At 55.3% G+C, this 23001-nt stretch overlaps 3 protein-coding genes across 6 annotated transcripts; 2 read left to right on the top strand and 1 right to left on the bottom strand.

Annotated features, from left to right (window-relative positions):
* Positions 1-893: 893 nt before the first annotated feature.
* On the top strand, positions 894-9492 carry IRF6 (interferon regulatory factor 6). Of its 3 annotated transcripts, none has more exons than XM_077190605.1 (8): positions 894-1061; positions 5504-5680; positions 6534-6738; positions 7160-7282; positions 7386-7532; positions 7760-8152; positions 8529-8647; positions 8930-9492. In XM_077190605.1, exons 2-8 carry the CDS (start codon positions 5507-5509, stop codon positions 9149-9151), a joined length of 1383 nt encoding a protein of 460 aa, XP_077046720.1. In that variant the 5' UTR covers positions 894-1061; positions 5504-5506; the 3' UTR covers positions 9152-9492. The 3 variants fall into 3 exon arrangements, with proteins under 3 accessions (XP_077046720.1, XP_054504807.1, XP_077046721.1); XM_054648832.2 differs by lacking the exon at positions 894-1061 and adding an exon at positions 1868-2031; XM_077190606.1 differs by lacking the exons at positions 894-1061; positions 5504-5680 and adding an exon at positions 1869-2031.
* Positions 9493-10088: 596 nt separating this feature from the next.
* On the top strand, positions 10089-11219 carry C25H1orf74 (chromosome 25 C1orf74 homolog). The gene has a single exon (XM_054648972.2). The coding sequence runs from the start codon at positions 10138-10140 to the stop codon at positions 10918-10920; it is 783 nt and encodes a 260-aa protein (XP_054504947.2). The 5' UTR covers positions 10089-10137; the 3' UTR covers positions 10921-11219.
* Positions 11220-11222: 3 nt separating this feature from the next.
* On the bottom strand, positions 11223-22962 carry TRAF3IP3 (TRAF3 interacting protein 3). Of its 2 annotated transcripts, XM_054648969.2 has the most exons (14): positions 22523-22962; positions 21344-21719; positions 21199-21223; positions 20940-20969; positions 20616-20711; positions 18635-18706; positions 18238-18378; positions 16480-16617; positions 15889-16024; positions 15121-15183; positions 14983-15042; positions 14300-14454; positions 12809-13057; positions 11223-12128 (listed from the first exon to the last, which is right to left on the bottom strand). In XM_054648969.2, the coding sequence occupies exons 2-14, from the start codon at positions 21688-21690 to the stop codon at positions 12045-12047; spliced, it is 1596 nt and encodes a 531-aa protein (XP_054504944.2). In that variant the 5' UTR covers positions 21691-21719; positions 22523-22962; the 3' UTR covers positions 11223-12044. The 2 variants fall into 2 exon arrangements, with proteins under 2 accessions (XP_054504944.2, XP_054504945.2); XM_054648970.2 differs by lacking the exon at positions 12809-13057 and having other exon boundaries at positions 22523-22956.
* Between the last annotated feature and the right edge of the window lie 39 nt (positions 22963-23001).

The raw sequence follows: 23001 nt of genomic DNA on the forward strand, positions 1-23001 counted from the left end.
AGGCAGCAGGGGCAGCTGCCTGCCCTGAGAGCTGCAGAGGTGATAATGCAGGCAGGACTGGACCCTGCTCCAGGCTGAGGCTCCCAGGCTCAGCAGTCCTCACCCAGCTGCTCTGCCACATTGCTCCGTTTTTAAATACCTGCCCCAGGACCCCTCCTGCAGCTTGAGCATCTTGAGTGTCCTCCCAGCGTGCCAGGGAAGGAAGGGCAAACCCTGGCCAGGCACTGCCAGCCCTGCCCTGGTGTCCCCCTGCCCAGCAGCCCCCACAAGCACAGCCAGCCCAGAGCATCCTGCCCTTTTCCCTGTGGGACAGAGGTGTGGACAGCAGGAATGCAGGAACTTTTGTGCTGGCCTGGCTGAGGAGAGATCAAAGATGCTGCAGAGCTTGCCCTGGAGTTCAGCCCAATATCTGCCTGTGTCTCTTCCTGGCTGCTCCCAAAACTGTCATACCACTGCATGCTTTACACAGCAGGAATAACAGGGGTGTTTTACTCCAGGAGCTGCTGTCCCCTGATTTACACATCAGGACTGGTCAGGTACCACTGAGGGAACCCCTCTCACCCAGCACAGAGAGCTCTGAGTGTCACATCTGGTACTCTGCTTATTGCCAGGAAGATTTTCTTATGTGCTGACAAACTCCTGCATGTTTCCTCTGAGTGGAATTCCACGCTGAATGAAGCCTGAAATATTTACCTTGCGCTCGCTATCCAGCAAGGCAAACTTGCCCAGAAAAACAGTGAATTGTTTTGTCTCTGTGTGTGAATATCTCCAAGATTGCGTCCAGTTCCAGCCTCTTGGCCCAGGACTGAGCTGTGGGTGTAAGTCAGCCTTCCCAAAGCCAGGGCTCAGTATTTTCCACAGTGTTCAGGGTGAGAAAGGAAATTCCCATTTTTTTTTCTGGTTCATTGAAACTGAAAGGTGAAGCACTGTATGATCCTTGAAACCAAGATTCACCACTGAGTCACGGTTCTCCACCTACGAGGAAAATAAATAAGACGCGAGGCTGGAGGGCAGGAGCCTGCAGAGGGACCAGGGAGAAGCTGCTGAGCCCCTTCCCAGGGGTAGGTGTGACCCAGAGCGGGGATGGCGCCAGGGAAGAGGGAGGTTTTTAGTTTTTATGCTTTTCAGAGAAAAAACTGTGTGCCTGTGGCTTTAATCAGAGCTCAGTTTACGGTTTGGCCTCATCATTGCCTGGATATGGATTTATACAGATGGATGGATGTAGGAGAAGAGCAAACGTACTCAGGTTGTGGTAGGGGAGGTTTAGATTGGATATTTGGGAGAATTTCTTCACGGAATGGATGGACAGGCACTGGAGCAGGCTGCCGGGGAAGCAGGGAGCCAGTGGCCCTGGAAGTGCTCAGAACCCTGCGGATGTGGTGCCGAGGGACACGCTCTGGGGGTGGACCCAGCAGTGCTGGGTTAATGTTTTAATGTTTGGACTCGATGATCTTCGAGGTCTTTTCCAGCCTTCATCATGCCGTGATTCCACCACTCAGCTGAGTATGCTTTGAACTGCGAAAAAGCCCAGGAACTTAAAGCTTTCTTCCCAAAATATTCCATTTAAAAGGCAAAGATACTCCGCTTAAAAGCAAACTTCCTTTCCTAAACACTCCATTTACCAGGGGGGAAAAAAATAATCCCGTTTGGAAGTTTCCTAAATATTCCGTTTGACAGGAAAAGGGCCACGGCAGAAGGGCGGGGGTGCGGGGAGCTCCACTTGTCCCCGAGCGGGGTTCGGGGGCATCTGCGGGAGCGGCGCGGGGCGGTGCGGGCGGTGCGGCTGCGCGGAGCGCACCTGGGCAGGTGAGAGGCGGGGCAGGTGAGGGCCGGGCCGGGCCAGGTGAGGCGGGGCCAGGTGAGGGCCGGGCCAGGTGAGGCGGGGCGGGCGCTGGGCGAGCGCGGCCGCCGCTGCCCGAGCGCCGCTGCCCCACGCGCGGGCCCCGCGGGGCGGCCCCGAGCCCCCGCGGGACGGACCCGCCCCAGCCGCACGGACGGACGGACGGACGGACGGACGCACAGACGGACGGGGTGAGCCGTGCGGGGATCGGGCGGTACCGGCTCCGGAGCTGCTCGGCCCAGGAGCCGCCGGGCGCGGCCCCGTCCCGCGTGGGGCTGCGGGCGGAGCGGGGCCGGTGCGGGGCTCGGAGCGGGGCCGGTACGGGGCCGGAGCGGGGTTCGGGCACCGCGGGGCTCCGTGCGGGCTCCGCAGGCTGCAGCGCCCGGCCCGGGGCGAGGGCGGCGGTGCGGGGGCGCCGTGCGGGCCCGGGCGCAGCCGGGAGGGCAGAGCCCGCTGCGAACGCCAGTTCAGCGCTCCTTGCCCCCGGCTCCGCGGGCAGCGCCGGGCTCGCCCCGGGCTACGCCTTCCAATGGCTGTAAAGCGAGGCCTAAAGTTAGGGCAAGGCTGGTGTGTTCCCCCCACCCCCTGTAGTGGTCGGATCGCAGCTGTTACACCCCAAATCCCCACGCTTTGTGCTACAACTCGCGCCCCTTCCAATTTCAGGGGCTGCCCGGCTATGGCGGAGGCTGAGGTGACCCGATTGGGGTGTGCAAACTGGGAATTCAAAGAGTTGATCGTGTTCGGGTGTGCTGGGGACAGCAGCGGGGCGGGAGGCAGGAGATGTACGGAGCTGTGAAATGCGGGAGCCCCAGGTTCCCGGTGCAGGGAGGTGATTCAGCATCGGATGGCAATTCAGCCTGTTTCTCTGCGGGAAGGTTTGCCTTTGAAAAAGTGAATACAGGTCCATGAAATACAGGATAGTGCAGTCAAGTAAAGGTAACGAGCAAGGAGAGGGGTCTGGGGGTTCGCAAGAGTGAACCCCGAGAAGACCCTTCCATCTTCAGAGGTTTTAATGGATGAGGTGGAGCAGGAACACTGAGTATATTTGGATCTGCAGGCAAGGAGCGAAAGCATCCGTGCAGCAGAGCTGAGTTGAGCTTCAGGATGGTTTTCCTGGTGCTCTGTGGGCTGTTGAACTGTCTGGGACCTCACCAGGGCCCCGAGTGTCACCACAGCTGACCAGGGCTGTCCCTGACCTTGGTCACTCCTCTGCAGCCCTCAGGGGAGTGCCTGCAGGCTGTCTGCTCCTTCCTGACTTGGAGTGGTTCTTGTTGGGCCGAATGTCTCCAAGGAGAAATACTAATCATTAGGGTACAGGCAGTAATTACCTCACTGACCAGAGCTGCATTAGCAGCACAGGGATGTGCTAATTATCCCTACCCAGCACCCAGATTGAGTGGGAATAAAGGGAGCTGGAGAGCCCCTGGGTTTGTGCACTGAGGAGCCTCTGCCTTGGCAGAGCTGTGAATGTGCCCAGCATTCTCCAGGTGTCTGGCATTAGTGGAACCCCCTGTGAATGTGCCCAGCCATTCCCCAGGTGTCTGGCATTAGTGGAACCCACTGTGAATGTGCCCAGCCATTCCCCAGGTGTCTGGCATTAGTGGAACCCACTGTGAGTGTGCCCAGCCATTCCCAGGTGTCTGGCATTAGTGGAACCCACTGTGAGTGTGCCCAGCCATTCCCCAGGTGTCTGGCATTAGTGAAACCCACCATGAATGTGCCCAGCCATCCCCAGGTGTCTGGCATTAGTGGAACCCACTGTGAGTGTGCCCAGCATTCCCAGGTGTCTGGCATTAGTGGAACCCACCATGAATGTGCCCAGCCATCCCCAGGTGTCTGGCATTAGTGGAACCCACTGGATCGAAGTTGAAGGCTGGGAGAGGCTGACTCACCGTCTGAGCCCAGCAATGGGATTCAAGTTGATTTGCTCTCGGTTATTGTGTCAACAAGTCATTGGTGATAAAAGGTCATAAAGCATTGTAGTCCTGAGCGCTGGCAGACGCTGTCTGCGGGCCTGGGGACAATCCCTGCCAGCACCCACCTTGTCACCCGCCTCCTCTGCGGGGACAGAGGCACAAATCTCTCCTGTTCTGGGGATTTGAATTTACTCCGTGTCTTGCAAAGGTGTGTGCACAGCACATGTCATTAGCAGGGACTGCTTCTAACGTTAAGTGAGGTGTAACGTTAAAAGAAATGGTGGAAAGCAGCAGTGCTTAGGATTGTTCAAAATGTCACTTTTTTTTTTTCCTTTTCAAGAGGAATCAGTATCTGATTTTGGTCTCAATTCCAAGTCCAGGGTTAACCTGGACTCTGTGTCTTTGCAAGCATGCTTCTGAAGGTTTAATTCTGACGGCATTTTCAACATGGAGAACCAACACAGCAGAGTTTCAGGAACACTAATATAATTTTGATGATTGCTTCCTGATCCTTTGCAGCTCCTGGGAAACAGTCTGGTAATGTGCCCACACATTTTCAAACTATTATTTAAAAATGGTTTGCAGTTGAAGCCGAACATTTTCTTTGCAGAAAAGATAAACAGATAAACTGAGTTGTGTTTGGATTAATTTTGTGTGAGCGCTTGCCTCTGAATGGGATCTGCAGGTATTTGAACAAATAAAACCTGTTCCTGGACTAGTTCTTGGATAGGATTTTTTTTTAATCTTCTCCATCTCTGCTACCAGACACATTTTGCAATTCCTCCAGCAATATTCAGGGCTCATGGCAAAGGTTTTACATGTCCTGTAACTGCTTTATTAATGGGAATATTTGTAGTTTCTCACCTCTGTTTCGGGATTTACAAAGGAATATGGGAGATGCACCCTCTGAGCACACACGTAGTGCAGAAATCCCCTCCCAAAATCTACAGATACTGAATGTTGCCTCTTCTTTGAGAGGGACACACGTTAATTTTGTTTGTTTGGCTTTGTTCTACACAAGGAAAATATTGTTGGCTGGCTGCAATTGTATGAGCAGCACAGGGCTACTTAACAAAAACATTAAGTAAACAGCAGTCGATTTTTAGCAGCAGTGCAGGCAGACCTGCAGTTCATGTCCTTCTGGATAAACATCCTGGTTATTACAGGTCACTGCTGTTTGCCAGTGATTATGCTGCATTCAGGGCATTCATGGAAAAGTCATAAAATGACTTTCAGAGTCTGTGGCTGTGGTAGAACAGCCCCTGTGCCTCAGTTAAAGCCTCCCAGTTGTGGGGAGCCTTTCTCCTCCTTGCTGAGAGTCTGACAGGACTGCAGGAGCAGAGATCAGATCAGCCTCTTCTCCAAGGTGTACGTGGAGGCTTTGGAAACTCTGCTGCCTGTTCTTGCTGTGGCTTGTTGGTGCCTTTATCTCCTGCTCAGGGTTCACAGCCCAGCTCTGCTCAGAGCTCGCACTCCATGTGCTCGTGGAGCACAAATAATGCCCTGGAACATTGAATGTGAGCTGCTGTCCCTGTGACAGCTCTGGGCCCCCTCAGGGAGGTGTGTGTGACTCTCCCTGGCAGAGGAGTCACCCAGCTGAACCTGAATTGGTGCTCTCGGGGTGAGTACCATAAAAACAGCAGCACTTACACAGCACAGGGCCCTTTCTCGTTACGTGAACTCCGTTTCTTTGAGGCCAGTGAGGCTCAAATAACCTCCAGCAGTGGCTCTGCTGTCCCCCTCGCAGAGCATGGCCCTCCACCCGCGCAGGGTGCGGCTGAAGCCGTGGCTGGTGGCCCAGGTGGACAGCGGGATGTACCCTGGGCTGATCTGGCTGAACCGCGAGGCCAAGCGCTTCCAGATCCCCTGGAAGCACGCGACCCGGCACAGCCCCCAGCACGAGGAGGAGAACACCATCTTCAAGGTGAGGCGGGGCGAGCTCGGCCATCCCACAGCCCTGGAACGCACACAAAGGGCTGGATTGTTGGCCCGGGAGCTGGACAGGCGGCTCGGGAGCTGTTTGCAGGCACATTTTATTTATCTGACCTCAGAAAAGCCACTTTGTGCACCTGGATGCCAAGCTTGGCACTGCCTGCGATGGTGTTGAGTTCTTTAACCCTTTCCCACCACCAAAGGCAGGCTGCTGTGTGATCCTTGGTCTCTGGAAGATGACTGCTGTTGGCTTCATCTGCTCAGGCTGGGATGTGGTCACTGGCTTGTCCTTGGCAGCAAACCATGAAATGCTGTTACATAAGCCTTAAGAGGTCCACCACAAGCTCATCACAAGCACTCATCGCTGCTCTCTCTAATATTCTTATCCCAAGGGATTCACTGTAACTCCCTGCACTCCTTTGAGGAATTTCTGACCTTTGTCTTGGAGGCATCTTGGACCAATGATCAGATTTTGGGGTGAGAGAGGGAGAGGCTAGCCGGATGTCTGTGGCTGTCCTTCCACTCCATTTTAACCGAGTCCATTCCTCCTGCACGGGCTCCCTGTCAAAAATGACTTCTGGTGTTCAATCTGAGACCCACAAAACCTCTAACCCAGAACTGTGAACATTCTTTTGGAATTTGGATTTACATATTTTTTTTTTATCCCACTTTCTTTTAAGAGAAAAACTATTAAAGTGGGAATTTCCTTTTTTGTTATCACGAGAGCTCTGCCTAAGACTTGTGCAAGAGAAGGATTTTACGGTGGATTTGTTTGGAGGTTTGGTTTCTGATAAATGCTGCTCTGTGGAGAGGGCTGGACTGAGCTGGCTGTACTTTGTCCCCAGGCATGGGCCGTGGAAACGGGAAAGTACCAGGAAGGAGTGGACGAGCCAGACCCTGCAAAGTGGAAAGCCCAGCTCCGATGTGCACTTAACAAGAGCCGGGAGTTTAATTTGATGTACGATGGCACCAAGGAGGTGCCCATGAACCCAATAAAAATTTATGAAGTGTGTGACATCCCTCAGTCCCAGGGATCAATCATTAATCCAGGTGAGGGCCTTGCTGACACGGGCTGGCTCCTGGGCAGGCACTGCTCCAAGGGAGCTCCTTCTCTCTCTGCATTAACTCTGCAGCTGCCCTTGTGCAGCAGGAGCAGCTCCCAGGTGAAGCCTGTACTTAAACTACAAGGACTTTAAACCATCCTTTAGTCCTGAAATTAAAAAAGCTGCACACAGTTGTAGGTTTTCCTGCTAAACAGTCTAATATTGGCAATACTGTGTCTTACCTCATCAATACTTAACCTTCACTTTCTAGAATTATATATTAAACTGAAATTAGCATGTTGTATGGATCAGATTTATCCTTTTGTCCTGAAATTTGAAAAACACACAAAATAATATCCAACATGAAGATGATCTTTTCCCAGTGTTTCATGCTGATCATCCACCCACAAGAATGTGCTTGTTTGCAGGTTCCACTGGCTCAGCTCCGTGGGATGAAAAGGATAATGATCTTGATGATGAAGAGGAGGAAGAATTGAATCAATCTCAGCATGTCCCAATTCAAGAGACATTTCCATTTCTTAATATCAATGGTTGGTGGTACAGACTGATGTATTAGTGAAGGTATTTGTTTGTAAGTTGCTCCATGCTTGAAGTAAAATCTTGATTTATTGAGGAGCTGTTGCCTTTTTGTAGATTCTCCGATGGCTCCAGCCAGTGCAGAAAACTGCAGCCCTGAAACTGTGTGGCCAAAGAATGAACCTCTGGATATGGAAATGCCCCCAACGGCGCTGCAGCATGACTTCTTCAGCAGCCCTGAGCTCTGGATCAGCTCCCTGCCAAGTACGTGTGTGGGCTTGTAACAGTGCTTCTGCTTTTGTGCTTTAAAACCCCACAGAAAATAGAGTTTTGCCTTTTTTCCTGTGGCTGTTTGTGAGTGAGTGAGGAGAACTTGTGCAGTTTAAATAGAACTGTGTGTGGTTTAAACATCCCTGTGAGGGCAGCGGGGCTTGTGTGGTGTCTCTGTGCTGCTGCTCCAGGAAAAGGCACACTGATGGTTTCTCTCTCAGTGACAGACCTAGAAATCAAGTTTGAATATCGAGGAAAGGAGACTGGGCCCACAACGACCGTGAGCAACCCTCAGGGCTGCAGACTTTTCTACGGGGAGCTGGGCCCTATGCCAGACCAGGAGGAGCTCTTTGGGCCCATCAGTTTGGAGCAGGTCAAGTTCCCAGGGACGGAGCAGATCACCAACGAAAGGCAGAAGATCTTCACGAGCCGGCTGCTGGATGTTATGGACAGGGGACTGATCCTGGAGGTCAGCGGCCACGCCATCTACGCCGTGCGCCTCTGCCAGTGCAAGGTGTACTGGTCTGGGCCCTGTGCCCCCTCCTCCACCACCCCAAACCTCATCGAGAGGCAAAAGAAGGTCAAGCTCTTCTGTCTGGAAACCTTCCTAAGCGGTAGGTGCCTTCTGCTTCTGGAGAGCAGCTTTGGACACCGGGCACGGCACTGTTGGAACGGGTGGGCTGCACTGGGCTCTGCCTGGGTGCGCCAGGTGTGGACAGCGGGTCAGGGCCACTGCTCCCCTGACTTCAGGGCAGCTTGGAGCGGGTGTGTGGCAGGAGAAGGGCACTGTACACTCATTTAATGCTCTGAGAGACATCAGAGGGCCTTGCTTTTAAAGAAAGCACTTCACGTGCAAGGGGTGAGCTGTAACTGTGTGAGAGGTGGCAGAGGACTGTGCAGGTAAGATCGGGGTGATGCAATGAGGTGGGATGTCATGGGTGTTTCCAGCCTAAAGAGGACAACCCTGCAGTTCTCTGCTTTTCCTCCTAGAGCTGATTGCCCATCAGAAGGGACAAATTGAGAAACAGCCACCATACGAGATCTACTTCTGCTTTGGAGAAGAGTGGCCCGATGGAAAACCCAGGGAGAGGAAGCTGATTGTGGTGCAGGTAGGGCACTGGGGTGACGTGTGCCAGCCTTGTTTGGTTTGGGATCAATTCCCATGGATACTGAGACCTGTTACTTTCTGCTGTGGCTCCTGACACCAGGGAAACTCCAGTGACTGGTGGTTTGGGAGAGCAAATACAAATGTGACAATGCTGAATAGCATTGGTGTGTGAGTGCATTTTAGGGCATTGTGGAAACCATCTCTGCATCCAGGACAGGGGCTCCTGCAGAGCAGCAGGGATATTCCACATGCCTTCAGGCTAAAAAAGGGACTTTTTCACCAGGTCATCCCCGTTGTGGCACGGATGATCTACGAGATGTTCTCCGGGGACTTCACGCGCTCCTTCGACAGCGGCAGCGTGCGGCTGCAGATTTCCACGCCCGACATCAAGGACAACATCGTGGCACACCTGAAGCAGCTCTACCGCCTGCTGCAGAACCACCAGGAGGGCTGGCCCATGCAGGCCCCGGCCATGCACATGGCACAGCCCCTCCCAGCACAGTGACCACCCTGGCTTCTGGCCTTGTACATATGCAGGAGTGCTTCTTAACCTGTGCCTTGCCTCAGCCTGAATGAATAACATCTGTAAATCTCGTCATCATCTACAATTTCAGCAATTTTTGTGGTGCTTTTGTTTTGGAAGTGGCTCAAAACAGAGGGGATTACAGGAATGCTTCTAACTCCTTCACCCTTTTCAGCTGTTTGCTTAAACGACTCCTCTGTATACATCAGATATCAATTCTGTAATATTTTTTAATCTGCTATAATACAATGTATATAAACACTTGATCATTGGAAGGGGAGAAAGAAAATAATCTGTGCTCTATTAAATCTGCCTGGACAATATGACCTTGTCTCATTTTTTTCTCTTTAATGGGGCTGTAACAGCAACCTCGAAGGCTGATATTCCTTTTAATGGGGAGGGGGGGTTATAGGGATGCCTGCCCACAGGCATTGGAAATGCATATATAACAGAATGGGCTTGGAAACGATCTCTGGAGGTTCTCTAGTCTGCTGGGGGCTGATTGTTCAGATCTGTACAACCCTGAGCACTCAGTGATGGTACAGAGCTGTCAGCAGCTCCCGGCATGGTTTGGTGCTGTCCCTGCAGTGCCTGCTTTGTGCGCAGGCTGTGGATACTGTCCCTGTGCCCTGCTTTGGACCCCGGCCCGGCTCCAGCCCTTTTCCCGGTCCGTCCCCGACCATGGCACAGCCCCGGCCCTTTTCCCGGTCCTTCCCCGGGCCGTGCCACTGTCCCCGCCCGGCTCCCAGCCCTTCTCCCGGTCCTTTCCCGGGCCGTGCCACTGTCCCCGCCCGGCTCCCAGCCCTTTTCCCGGTCCTTCCCCCGGCCATGGCGCAGCCCAGGCCTGCCCCGGCCCTTCTCCCGGTCCCTCCCCAGGCCGTGTCGCGGCGGTCCCGCCCCGCAGGAGGCGGCTCCGCCGGGGCCGGGCCGATCTCGGGCCCGCCCCGGAACCGCGGCGGGTTCCGCTGATGGCGCCGGGCCCCGCGGCGCTGCCGGTGCCGCTGCTGGTGGCGGCGGCCCGGGAGGCGCAGGGGCCCGGCCGGAGGCGGCGGCTGCCCGCGGCCCGGGCGCTGCAGGCGGCCGGGGAGGTGCTGGCGGTGGCGGCGGGGCTGAAGCCGGCGCTGCTGTGGGACTGCGGCCCCGCGGGCCCGGCCGAGCTGCGGCGCTACCTGGGCCGGCTGCGGGAGGCCGGGCTGGCCGCGGAGCGGCTGCACGTGCTGGCCATGGGCGGCTCGGCGCTGGTGCTGCGGCCGGGGCTGGCCCGGGACCGGCCCGTGCCGCTCGTGGATGTGTCGGCGGCGCGGCGGGGCCCGGCGCTCTGCGGCCCCGGCGAGGCCCAGGCCGTGCGCCGCCACCTCGCCGCCCTCCTGGGCCACCTGCGGGACGCCGAGGCCGCCGGAGCCGAGCCCGTGACCGCCAGCGAGGTCGTCCCCAGCGGCTGGAACCTGTGCACCGTGGCCGGGCTGCTGCTGGGCTACCCCGCCGTGTACACCTTCGCCGAGGGCGCTGAGAACTGCCTGGCGCTGACCCCGCTGAGGGTGTTCACGGCCCGGGCCTCCTGCCCCCGCATCAAGGATGGGCTCAGGGTGCAGATCTGCTCCTTCAGCGTCCCCGAGAGCCTGTGCGCCCAGCTCAGGGACGCGCTGGATGCCTGGTGCCAGCAGCTCAAGGAGGCTTTTGGTGCTCAGAGCGATTTTGTAGATCTCTGCATTTCCAGCGAGGTCGTGTCTCTTCCAGCGGTTGCCTTGTAAAACACGAGCGTACTCAGACTTTTTAGCCTTCCTCACTGCATCAAGGACCAAGGCAGAAGATCCAGTTCCCTGTGCGTGTTGTCCCCTGCGTCTCGTGGTCCTTGAGCACTGAAGGCTGAATTGTGACAGTCACTGCAGGCTGGTGGCAAAACCAAGTACATTTTCTTTTAAAAAGAACCAAGTGTGCTCCCAGATGCTCTGCTGCCTCGGTCCTGCCTGCTTGCACATCACACCCTGCAAAGTCAGTGTGTATTCATTTGCAGTGGGCAGCTGAAGGTTAATAAATGATTTGAACACCACAGTGCTTTGAATTAGTGAAGTTTATTGTAGGCTCCGTGTGTGTTTACTACGTGTATATTACGTGCATATTTCAGGTATATTTACTTCCATGGGGGGTGGTGTCATTGTGTCTGAGCCTGCACATGAATGATGGGCAAGTGCTGCTGTAAAACCTGCACGGTGCAGCTGCAAAAGGGACTTCAAACCCCTGTCTCTGGTGAATTCACGTGGTGCTGGCAGTGATGGGGAAGCAGGTGTGGCTGTGGGGATGCTCGGCCACAAGGAAGGCTGGAGTAGTGGGATAGAGCAGTGGGTGTGAGGTGGGAGTGTTGCTCAGGACACGTCAGGGTGCTGTGCTGAGGAGCCCCCCTGAGCTGGGTTCCTTTGTCAGGTAAAAGTAGAGACAGCCTGGGATCGAGTACCTCCCATTTAGGGGGGCAATAAATACAGGAGGGGACCTCGGGGATATAAACCCCAGGCAGGCTGGATGCTACGGGCACAGGATGCCCTGTCCCTCTCACCCCCTGCTCGCACAGGGACTTTGTCCCTCAGTGCCTCGGGGCTGGGCAGGGCAGCCTTTGGCAGGAACAGAGCAACCACAGCAGCGGTGCTGTGCTCATGGGAGCTGGCTGGAGTGAAACCAGCTTGGGATAGAGTAACCCCAGCAGCTGAGGGAAGGGGTGATGCCCCTGTGCTCACAGAAGCTGGCTGGAGTGAAACCGGCTTGGGATACAAACCCAATGTGCACACACAAAACAGCAGAAGGTGAGGTGAGGTGAGGTCAGCTTGCTTTTGGTGAAGCAGAGGTCAGTTCCTGCAGTGCAGTCAGTCATCAAGGAGCTCCTTCACAGCCTGTAAGTCGCCAGGAAGGCGGCGATGGCCACTGCTGCCACTGCCACCAGGAGAGGGATCCAGGGGCCGCGCTGTCTCTGCCAGGAGAAGCTTGTGTTACTGGGAGCGTGCTGGGGGATGCCACTTCCCATGGCCGTCCCAGCAGACGTGCCCTCTGCAGGGCACAGAGGAGGGGACGTGTCCCAGGCCGGTGTGCAGGGCACAGAGGAGGGGACGTGTCCCAGGCCGGTGCACAGGGCACAGAGGAGGGGACGTGTCCCAGGGCAATGCACAGGGCACAGAGGAGGGGACGTGTCCTAGGGCAGTGCACAGGGCACAGAGGAGGGGACGTGTCCTAGGGCAGTGCACAGGGCACAGAGGAGGGGACGCGTCCCAGGCTGGTGTGCAGGGCACAGAGGAGGGGATGTGTCCCAGGCTGGTGCACAGGGCACAGAGGAGGGGATGTGTCCCAGGGCAGTGCACAGGGCACAGAGGAGGGGACGTGTCCTAGGGCAGTGCACAGGGCACAGAGGAGGGGACGTGTCCCAGGCTGGTGTGCAGGGCACAGAGGAGGGGACGTGTCCCAGGGCAGTGCACAGGGCACAGAGGAGGGGACGTGTCCCAGGGCAGTGCACAGGGCACAGAGGAGGGGACGTGTCCTAGGGCAGTGCACAGGGCACAGAGGAGGGGACGTGTCCCAGGCCAATGCACAGGGCACAGAGGAGAGGACGTGTCCCAGGCCGGTGCGCAGCGCTGGGGCTGGGGCAGGAGCTCCCACCTGGGCCTGGCTGCCGTGGGAGCGGTTCAGCTCGTCGCGGCACTGGCGCAGCCGGGTCAGGCACCACTGGTACTCCTGGCTCAGCGCCTCCAGCTCCGAGCGCAGCTCCGAGCACTGCGAGCACAGCGAGGGGCTCCCAGCAGGAGGGGTCCCCTGGGCTCTGTGCGCCCCCAGAGTGGCTGGGCTGCTGCAGTGGCTGCAGCGCTTCGCCCACAGCTGGGCAGGGCTCTGCTGAGCATCCTCGGGTACCTGCAGGGACAGGCACAGCTCAGAGTCACTGCAGTGTGTGCCCCAGGTACCTGCAGGGACAGGGCACAGCTCACAGTCACTGCAGTGTGCTGCTGGGTGCCTGGGGTACCTGCAGGGACAGGTACAGCTCAGAGTCACTGCAGTGTGCTGCTGGGTGCCCTGGGTACCTGCAGGGACAGGCACAGCTCAGAGTCACTGCAGTGTGCTGCTGGGTGCCTTGAGTCCCTGCAGGGACAGGCACAGCTCAGAGTCACTGCAGTGTGCTGCTGGGTGCCTGGGGTCCCTGCAGGGACAGGCACAGCTCACAGTCACTGCAGTGTGTGCCCTGGGTCCCTGCAGGGACAGGCACAGCTCAGAGTCACTGCAGTGTGCTGCTGGGTGCCCTGGGTCCCTGCAGGGACAGGGCACAGCTCACAGTCACTGCAGTGTGCTGCTGGGTGTCCTGGGTCCCTGCAGGGACAGGGCACAGCTCACAGTCACTGCAGTGTGCTGCTGGGTGCCCTGGGTCCCTGCAGGGACAGGGCACAGCTCAGAGTCACTGCAGTGTGCTGCTGGGTGCCCTGGGTCCCTGCAGGGACAGGCACAGCTCAGAGTCACTGCAGTGTGCTGCTGGGTGCCCTGGGTCCCTGCAGGGACAGGCACAGCTCACAGTCACTGCAGTGTGCTGCTGGGTGCCCTGGGTCCCTGCAGGGACAGGGCACAGCTCACAGTCACTGCAGTGTGCTGCTGGGTGCCCTGGGTACCTGCAGACACAGGCACAGCTCACAGTCACTGCTGGGGCACTGCCAGCTTCCCACACCTGCCTGCTTTGCTGCCCACAGTCACAGCACAGCTCTTTTCCTATGTGCCTCACAGCTCTGCTACACCAAATTATATATTTTTTTTTAATAAGTCCTTTTTAATAGATCCTTGCTGGCTGAACACTGCTATAAGAATTGAGGGACTGTTGGTTGGCAGAAGGCTGGTTTGATGGCAAAGTGTGTGTAAAAGGCTTTGGTTTTTTTGGGTTTTTTGCAGCCCAGTTGTACAGGCATTGCTTGTTAGCAGAGCCTTCCTGTTATTTTTATTGTTGTTATTATTGCAAGCATTTTCTTTTCCTCCCTGTGTGCAGGGCCTTCATCGGGGGTTTGGGCAGGAGTGGGATCAGGACAAAACTTAGGGCAGGTAATCCTTACAGGAACCAAGCCTGGGCTACCTGCAGGAGCTTTGGTGTGTGGTGTTTCTGCTGAGTGACTTCCTCACCTCGTTCTCCTTTGCTGTCAGCTGGGATGTCCTTTTCTGCATCTCATCCTTCAGACTTTCTGTTCCCTCCTCCTCCTCCTCGGGCTGCTCTGACAGAACGTTTTGTTTTTCCTTGGCAGGAGTGAGAGGTGGGGTCTGTGTGGTGAAAACCTGGTCTAGAAAAGAGTCAGGCCTCTGATGAGAAACAGCTCCAGGCTCTGGGCTGGCTTTAGCTCTTGTTTACTCAGCACACTTTAGGGATAATATTTGTGTGCTATGCACAAAGCAGAAGACACAGAAGCTGTTTGTTATCACTGTCTTTGCTGTAGCTACAATTTCATCACCTTAAGAGCAATATTTCTAAGCAGTTGCTTAGAAATGGAGGGGAGGGAGAGTTAAAATACCTTTGTTATTGCTTTATTTTTGTCAAGTACAGCTGTAATTGCAATTATAAACTGGAATGTGTTTTGTTTGGAAAAAATATGGTGGAGCCACTGAAGTAAAATTCGGAGTGAAATCCATTTATTTTTTAAAGTGCTTGCCATCATAAATACGCTCATGTTTTAATGTTAGCTAGTAAAACAATTCATTCTGTGTAGCTTTAAAATAACCTTTTATTCTAGACACTGCAGCCTTTTCCTAGAGTCAGGGCTAGTGTTCCTGTGGCCAGGGAGTGCTACGTGGGGGTTACAAAGTTTGCTGACCTGTCCTTTGCACCGTCACCTCCTGGCTCTTCTGTTGGTTGTTCTGGTTGTGGATCACGTCTGGGAACCCAAAAAGCATCATTATTGTCTACAGCACTAAAGGGGGTCTCTAACCTTGTGCATTTCTGTGTTACTTACTCTGCAAATGGCTGATTGTTGCCTCCAGTGTTACCTTCTGCTCTTGTTCTTTTTGCAATTTATCTGAAATAAGGATAGAAGATCAAGGTTGGTGTAAATCTCTGTGTATATTTATGCAAGGATGGTATTTTCTGTTCTCCACATGTGTAGAGCGGGGCAGACATTGTTGGCTGCCCTGGACTTTCTTCTCTGAAGGGATGTGATTTTTAGCTCTTTATTGCCCTTTCTTTTTTGGCAGCTTTTTCTCTCGTGCCTCGTGTTCAAGTTATTTATGGTTTATTTTAAAGCTGCTCATGCAAGACCCGTTACGAGATTAGAACTGCAACCCTCTTTCTCTTCCCTAATTACGTTTGAAAATAGCCGTATGTGAGTTCAAAATGACGTGTGTGAGTTTCCTTGCTGTGTCTGAAGTGCTGCTTTAGGGCACCACCAGCTCCTCTGTCTGCCCTCACCACCCAGCACCGGGGGCGATGCCCTGCCAAGGGTGACAAGTCCTGCTCCAAGCTGAGGACACATCTTAGCTTTTTATTTCTTTTCAGGGCTCCCATCACATCCTTTCCTCTAGCAAAATCACTCCTCTGAACTCTTTCATCTAGCCAGGACAACTTTTGGAGGGTTGTGGCAGTCAGCAGCCTCGGCGGCACGCTGAGATGCGCGGTGCGCTGGAATGAGCGTGGCGTGCACGCTGCTGCGAGCCCTGCCGAACGCTTCGGGAGCGCTTTCCTGGTCCCTGGCGGTTCCCGGAGGGCGCAGCTCCGGCCCCGGTACCTCGGATGTGGCGGATGAGGCCGGCCTGGCGGTCGTTGTCGCTGCGCAGGGCGCTGGCTCTCTGCAGCAGCTCCGTGCGCTCGTCCCGCAGCGCCCGCAGCTCCCGGCTCTGCCGCTCGCTCTGCGCGTCCGCTCGCTGCGCCGGACAGACAGACACAGACAGACAGACAGCGGGCCGGCTTGGCAGGGCATCACAGCTCACCTCGTGCTGCCCCCGCACCGCCTCCCGCCTCCCAGGCCGCTCCAGCCCCAGTGCCCAGCCGGGCCCGTAGGATTGTTCCTCTACATCTCTATTACTGATGAGGATCTTACTCTTCCAGTACATTAATTACAATCGACTTCCAATCCTTAGAATCTGGTTTAATCCCACAGAAGAGTAATAAACATAATCCTATTCATACCGACCCTACGCATCCTCCTCCTAACTTCACTACACTTTTGACTCGCCCAAATAACCCCCGACTCAGAAAAACTATCCCCACCCAAATGTGGATTCAACCCCCCTGGGATGCAGGGGCAGCCACGGCTGCTCTGGGCACCCAGCAGCAGCAAAATCCCAGAGCAAGCTGCTCCTGCAGGGAGCCCACGTACCTGGAGCTCGCTCTGTAAAGCCTGGAAGCTGTTCCTGAGCTCGGTGTGTGCTGCGCTCTCCTGGGTCAGTTCGGCTTTGAGTGTGGCATGCTGCTCCTTCCAGAGCGCGAGGTCCTCTCGCATCTCCGCCAGGCTTCTCTGGAGAGCAGAGAGGGACCCAGGTGTGGCTGTGACCCTGGTGGGGCTGTGACCCTGGTGTGCCTGTGACCCAGCTGTGCCTGTGACCCTGGTGTCTGTGTGACCCTGGTGTCCCTGTGACCCAGGTGTGGCTGTGACCCAGGTGTGGCTGTGACCCTGGTGTGCCTGTGACCCTGGTGTCTGTGTGACCCTGGTGTCTGTGTGACCCAGGTGTGGCTGTGACCCAGGTGTGCCTGTGGCCCAGGTGTGCCTGTGACCCAGGTGTGGCTGTGACCCTGGTGTCTGTGTGACCCTGGTGTGCCTGTGACCCTGGTGTGTCTGTGTGACCCAGGTGTGGCTGTGGCCCAGGTGTGCCTGTGACCCAGGTGTGGCTGTGACCCTGGTGTGGCTGTGACCCTGGTGTGGCTGTCGCCCAGATGTGGCTGTGACCCTGGTGTGCCTGTGACCCTGGTGTCTGTGTGACCCAGGTGTGCCTGTGACCCAGGTGTGGCTGTGACCCTGGTGTCTGTGTGACCCTGGTGTCTGTGTGACCCAGCTGTGCCTGTGACCCAGGTGTGGCTGTGACCCTGGTGTCTGTGTGACCCAGGTGTGCCTGTGGCCCAGGTGTGCCTGTGACCCTGGTGTCTGTGTGACCCAGCTGTGCCTGTGACCCAACTGTGCCTGTGACCCAGGTGTGCCTGTGACCCTGGTGTCTGTGTGACCCAGGTGTGCCTGTGACCCAGGTGTGGCTGTGACCCAGGTGTGGCTGTGACCCTGGTGTCTGTGTGACCCAAGTGTGGCTGTGACCCAGGTGTGCCTGTGACCCAGGTGTGGCTGTGACCCTGGTGTGCCTGTGACCCAGGTGTCTGTGTGACCCTGGTGTCTGTGTGACCCTGGTGTCTGTGTGACCCAGCTGTGCCTGTGACCCAGCTGTGCCTGTGACCCTGGTATCTGTGTGACCCAGCTGTGCCTGTGACCCAGCTGTGCCTGTGACCCGGGCCCCCGAGGATGCTGCCAGCCTGCCCTGGTGACCCAGCCGGGCTGTGCTGGGCAGCGCTGGCTCCCCCAGCAGCAGCAGCAGAACACAGAAACCCGTGTGGGGCTGATGCCATCTGATGGACAGAGCCAAGCAGGGCAGTCAGGGCTCCCTCTGGAGCACTGTGCTGCCAGCAGGCTTGAGGCGCCCTGTGGTACTCGGGATAAAGCTCACTTGTCTTTCTGCAAATATGTTATCCTGTGGGTCAAAGCAATTTGCTGCCTCTTGGGGAAAACCTATTTTCATATAAATGAGTAACTGCAGAAAAAACCAGCTCTGGAGACCTCGTGCCCTGGTGTCTGTTGGTGTGAGCAGGGCAGGGAATGGCCCAGAGGGATGGTGGGAGGGAAGGGTTTGCAATTCAAGCTGACAAACCCGAGTACATTTCCCCAGCTGTGAGCTGTCTGTAACCTGATGTGCAGCTTTTGGAGTGAGTACAGGTTGCACTAAAGCTGCTTTGGGCTTTGCTGAGTACCTAAAACTTCATAATTTTTTATCTTTGCTGCTAATGGCAAGCCTGTCATCACCTTTCCCTGACATGTGGGTTTTCTTTGTCACAGCTGGGCTGAATTAAAGCCAGGCCAGGTGTAAGACATACTGCTCACCTGAGAGTTCTGCAGCTGCTGCTCTGCTAGGAGTTTTTCCTCCAGCATCTTCTGAAGAGCTTCTTTTGCCTTCTGCTCATAGGTCTGCTTCTGGTCCTCCATCTCAATCAGGATCTTCTTCACACACTCCTTTGAGTAACTCTTTAGAGAAAGAAAGAGCTTGAGGTGCTTATCTGTCAGATTCCCACCTTGCTGAACCTGGGTGTCAGCAAACCCAGAGTGTGCCAATGCTGCTGCTGATGTGCTGTGAAGCATTGCTTCAGCAAAGAGTTAAAGTCCTTTCTGGGTAGGTATCTCATCAAATTGATGGAGAAACTGAGGCCCGGCCCAGTGGCAAGGCTTGGTTTTTGTTCTCCTGCCTTTCCTCACCCGTGTTTGTCAGTGAATCAGACATTACCTGGCTGCAGGCCTGCAGCTGATTTTCCAGCACCCGTAGTTTACACCTCAGTTTGTCCTCGTTCAGCTGACCCTGGGGAAAAGCAGTTGGAGCGAGATGTGAAATCATGAACTGCACAATGTGCCCCCAATGTTTTGTTGGGCTGTGTTCTGATTCGTGTTCTCCCTTCATCTGAAATCAGATCAACATCTCTGCAGTGCTGAGAGCTCAAATAAACCTTCCCAGCCTCAGAATAAATGGGATATGGGGGAAGTGAAACTTTTGTGCATTGAAAACCTGTCCTGAGGCAGTTTCTCTGGTTACTGAGTGCAGGTGCTGGCAGTGACATGACAAGTTAGGAGCGAGGGGATTTTGGGCTGTTCTGGCTGGCTTTGGCAGAAATGCAGCTGCTGCCTGTCCCCACTGTTCTCTGCCTGTGCTCCTGCCTCGAGCTCCAGCTGCTGGAACAGCCTTGTCTGCCTGTTTTCCTTAGAAAATGGGTTGGGTCTGTGTTGCAACATCTGCAGTTGGGCAGGGGGATCGAGGGCACGGTGATGATTCATTTTCCTCACTGTCATCAGCTCCTCTCGGTGTTAGTCAGGCGGCTCAGGCCTTGTGGAAGCAGACTGCATGCAAATTCACATAACATTGCTAGAAAAGAGTTCACGTGGGCTGGTTCCCACCACCAATACTGAGAACACCAATATCCTCTCTGCCCACTGCTGTCTGAAGTCACGACTCTGACAAGAAACTCCTCGGTGTTGCAGGAACAGCTGACAGAGCCAAGCCAAAGCAGAGTCCCCGCTGTCTCAGCACTGGTTAAATTTGCACAGAAGCACAGTTACAGTCCCAAAGACTCCATCTTCCCAGTTCAGTGGTTGGTGCAAAGAGCTAAAGGCTCTTAGTACGTTGGTGGAATTTTGAAAAGCAATTTTAGATGTGCAATATTCTGCCTGGTTTTCCTCAGCTCTCCTCCTCTGCTGTCTGCACAGGTTCCAGCTGTGCACAGATGTGGCTGTGCCGTCCATCATCCATCCATCCATCCATCCATCCATCCATCCTTCCATCATCCATCCATCATCCATCCATCATCCATCATCCTTCCATCATCTATCCATCCATCCATCCATCCATCCATCCATCCATCCATCCATCCATCCATCCATCCATCCTTCCATCCATCCCTCCCTCCATCCATCCATCCATCCATCCATCTATCCATCCATCCATCATCCATCCATCATCCATCCATCCATCCATCCATCCATCCATCATCCATCCATCCATCCATCCATCCACCCTCCCTCCCTTTGCCAGCCCCACCTGCCTCATGGAATCCCTTCCCAGCAGCAGCATCTGCCTGTTGGCTCCAGCACCGAGGGGATTGTCAGGCTGCTGAAAAGCTGATTTTAGGCCAATGAAAAGCTCATTTTTAGGCCAATGAAAAGCTGATTTTAGGCCAATGAAAAGCTGATTTTTAGGCTGATGAAAAGCTGATTTTAGGCCGATGAAAAGCTGATTTTAGGCTGAGGAACAGCGGTGTGCAAGAGGCAGCAGCAAAGTCTCCCCTGTCCTGCAGCAGGGACAGCGAGCAGCAAGGAGCACCCACCTGTTGATGTTCTGAGGTTTCGTGGCCACTTCCTGCGCCTGTGGCTGGGTGTTTTTTCCTGCTCACGTTATATTGGAGGAGTGAGCAAAGGCGGAAGTTTCTCAGCACAGGATGTGTCTAACACAAGGTTTTGTCCCCCCTCACCCAATCACTTGCTTCTCTGCCCCAACAGAACTTTCAAACCACTTTTTTTTCTAAATGCCACAACAGCATGAATTGTTTGATTTAAGGATCCTATAAGAAAGCCTCATCTATTACATAAAATGTATCATCTTAATTTTGCATCCCCATAGAAGTTAAAAAGGGCCTTTTGTGCTGTTTGTCCCACCCTCCCCGAGCAGAGGGGCAGGGGAGCCAGGGGAGGTGACGGGGGGTCCTGCAGCTCTCTGGTACCTGCCAGGATTTCTCTGAAGCCTGGAGCAGGGTGGACAGGAGCTCCTGTAAAATCACCATCTTCTGCTTGAGCAGCAGCTCACGGTGCAGGGCCTCCTGTGGGACAGGGACACGGTCAGTGGGGCCAGAGCTGGGGGCACAGCCCAGAGCCCCCAGCCCAGGGCTGGCCCTGCCTGGGGCTCCAGGTCTTTGTTGGCTTTTTTGGCCATGTTAAAACTGGGCTTTTAACACCCCTTCATTTAGCAATATTAATAATTTTAATAAGTATTATTCTTGATGAAATCCAGCTGTCCCAGTGGGTGCTGGGCACTGTTTGGTACCTACCTTCAGGTAGTTGGAGAGCTGCACCATTTCCTGAAAGGGAAAGGGCAGATGTTTAAAAATAGAATTGTTTCAGTTTATAAACATGGCACGAACTTGCTACAAAAAACTAAATATCTTTCAATAAAAGTGAATTAACAGCCTATATTTGGGTGGAGAAGGAGAGCCTGCTGGGGTCCATTGGGTTAGTTTTCCCAGGGAAGTGGAAATATTTCCCCAGCAGTTTACCTTTCAGGAGTTCCATCACCTGTGCTTTGCTTACCTTATTTAAAACCGCTATTCCCCAGCTGAAATGGAAAACAGAGAGTGTTACTGAGGAGCCAGGGAGGGTCCCCAGCTGCGCTGTGTCGGTGCAGCCTTTGCGGGGAGCGCTCCGGGCACAGCCGGGGAGGGGCAGAGCTGCTCACTCCGTCTGCTGGCTCGAGTCCCTCAGTGCCGAGCTGCGGCTGCCCAGGGTCTGCGTCCCCGTGGAGGCCAAGGGCCAGGCTGGGGCCGATGTCCCTGCGGGGCTGTGGGCGTCCTCCTTCGGCGAGGGCGCCCGTCGCTGTCCCGGCGGGCTGTCCCCAGCCTCGGCCGCCAGGTTTCTCCTGCGGAGGAACTCGGCCTGCCGGGGGCTGGCGGCTGGCGCCGGTGTCCCCCGGCCGGGGGTGACGCTGGCCCTGCAGCGGGTGACATTGAGCCTGCCCCGCCGCCGCTCCCGCGCCTCCTGCCGCCGCTCGCTCCTCTCCTCGTAGCTCTCCGCCCTCCTGGGCATGCTGGCCCTGTGCCCTCGGGGGCTCTGCCCTGTGAAACCGGCCCAGAACGCGGGGGATCAGTGGAAATCTGCCACTTCTAGGGTTTGTGGGTGTGGGGTGTCAGGCAGTGCTTCTGGAGCACCAGTTACGTCCAGGGTACTTCCATGCTGTTTAGTTTGTATAAAATCTGCTCTGTAATTCTTTACACTGTCCTGGTGGTAGCTGTGGGGTGCTCAGAGCTCATTCCTGGTGCTTTCTTTTACTCTAGGGGCCTCCTTTGAAGGCAAGCAGCATTTTTGGGGTGGTCCCTGGGTGGGGAAGATGCCCACAAGCCCCAGCCAGGACACTGCATCAAAAGCTGATAATTTTTCAACTCATTTTGCTCCATTTTTGTGTGTTCTGTTCAGCCTCCACTCATCCATCTCCTCCCACCAGGAAAAGCTCAGTCCTCTCCCACCTCTGCTGCCTCTGGCTTGCCCAGCCTGTCCCAGGGCTGTAAAAGCCTCAGCTCACCAAAAATGCCCTGAAAAGCAGCATAAAGCTTAATGAAACACAGCCCATTACTCACCCCGGGCTGAGCAAACCCTGCAGGCTTTCTTGACAAGCTAATGCTCTATTTCCTCCTTCTGTTACCCCAAATTACCCTCTGTAATTAAACCTGTCCTCTATCCTTGCTTTCCAAGCTGTTACACCTCTTGCTTCAAGGGAAACCAGGAAAACCCCTCTGCTTCTTGCTGGCTCACGTCACAGTTCCCCAGTGCAGGTTGTGTCGGCTGAAATTGGGGTGAAAAAAGGGGGAAAAGGTGCCTGGTGCTGCCCTGGAGCCGGGCGCTGTGGGTGCTGCACACTTACCTGGTGCCAGGCTCCCGTGCTGCCCCTCGGGTGCCGTGCCCAGCCGGGTGCCACAGGGCAGGAGCACGCCCCAGCTGCCCTCCTCATGCCCAGCAGCTCATGCTGTGCTCTCCTGCTCTCTCTGTGCAACAGGAAACGCTGCAGCTGCGGCCGAGCCCCGGTTCCTGTCTGTGCCCGCAGCCTGGCTCAGCGGGGTCGGGCTTATCTCAGAAGCCCCGAGGGTCCAGCCCGGCCCCAAGCAGAGCCTGCGGCTCCGTTATCTCCTGGGGCATCTCCCCGTGCTGCTCTGTGACACTCAGGGCGAGCTGGAGCTGCCGGCGGCACTCGGGGACGGAGTTTCCCTGAGCGGCTTTGGGGAAGTACAGTAATGCTATTATTGTAAGGCCTCCTGCAGGTTGGAAAGAGGACAAAAAAGTGTGTTTTGGCAGCTGGGGAGAGGTCAGGAATGGCAGAAATTCATTAAGGTCTTTAGAGAAGTG

This window comes from Agelaius phoeniceus, chromosome 25 (genome assembly GCF_051311805.1).
Source record: "Agelaius phoeniceus isolate bAgePho1 chromosome 25, bAgePho1.hap1, whole genome shotgun sequence".
Classification (NCBI taxonomy): domain Eukaryota; kingdom Metazoa; phylum Chordata; class Aves; order Passeriformes; family Icteridae; genus Agelaius; species Agelaius phoeniceus.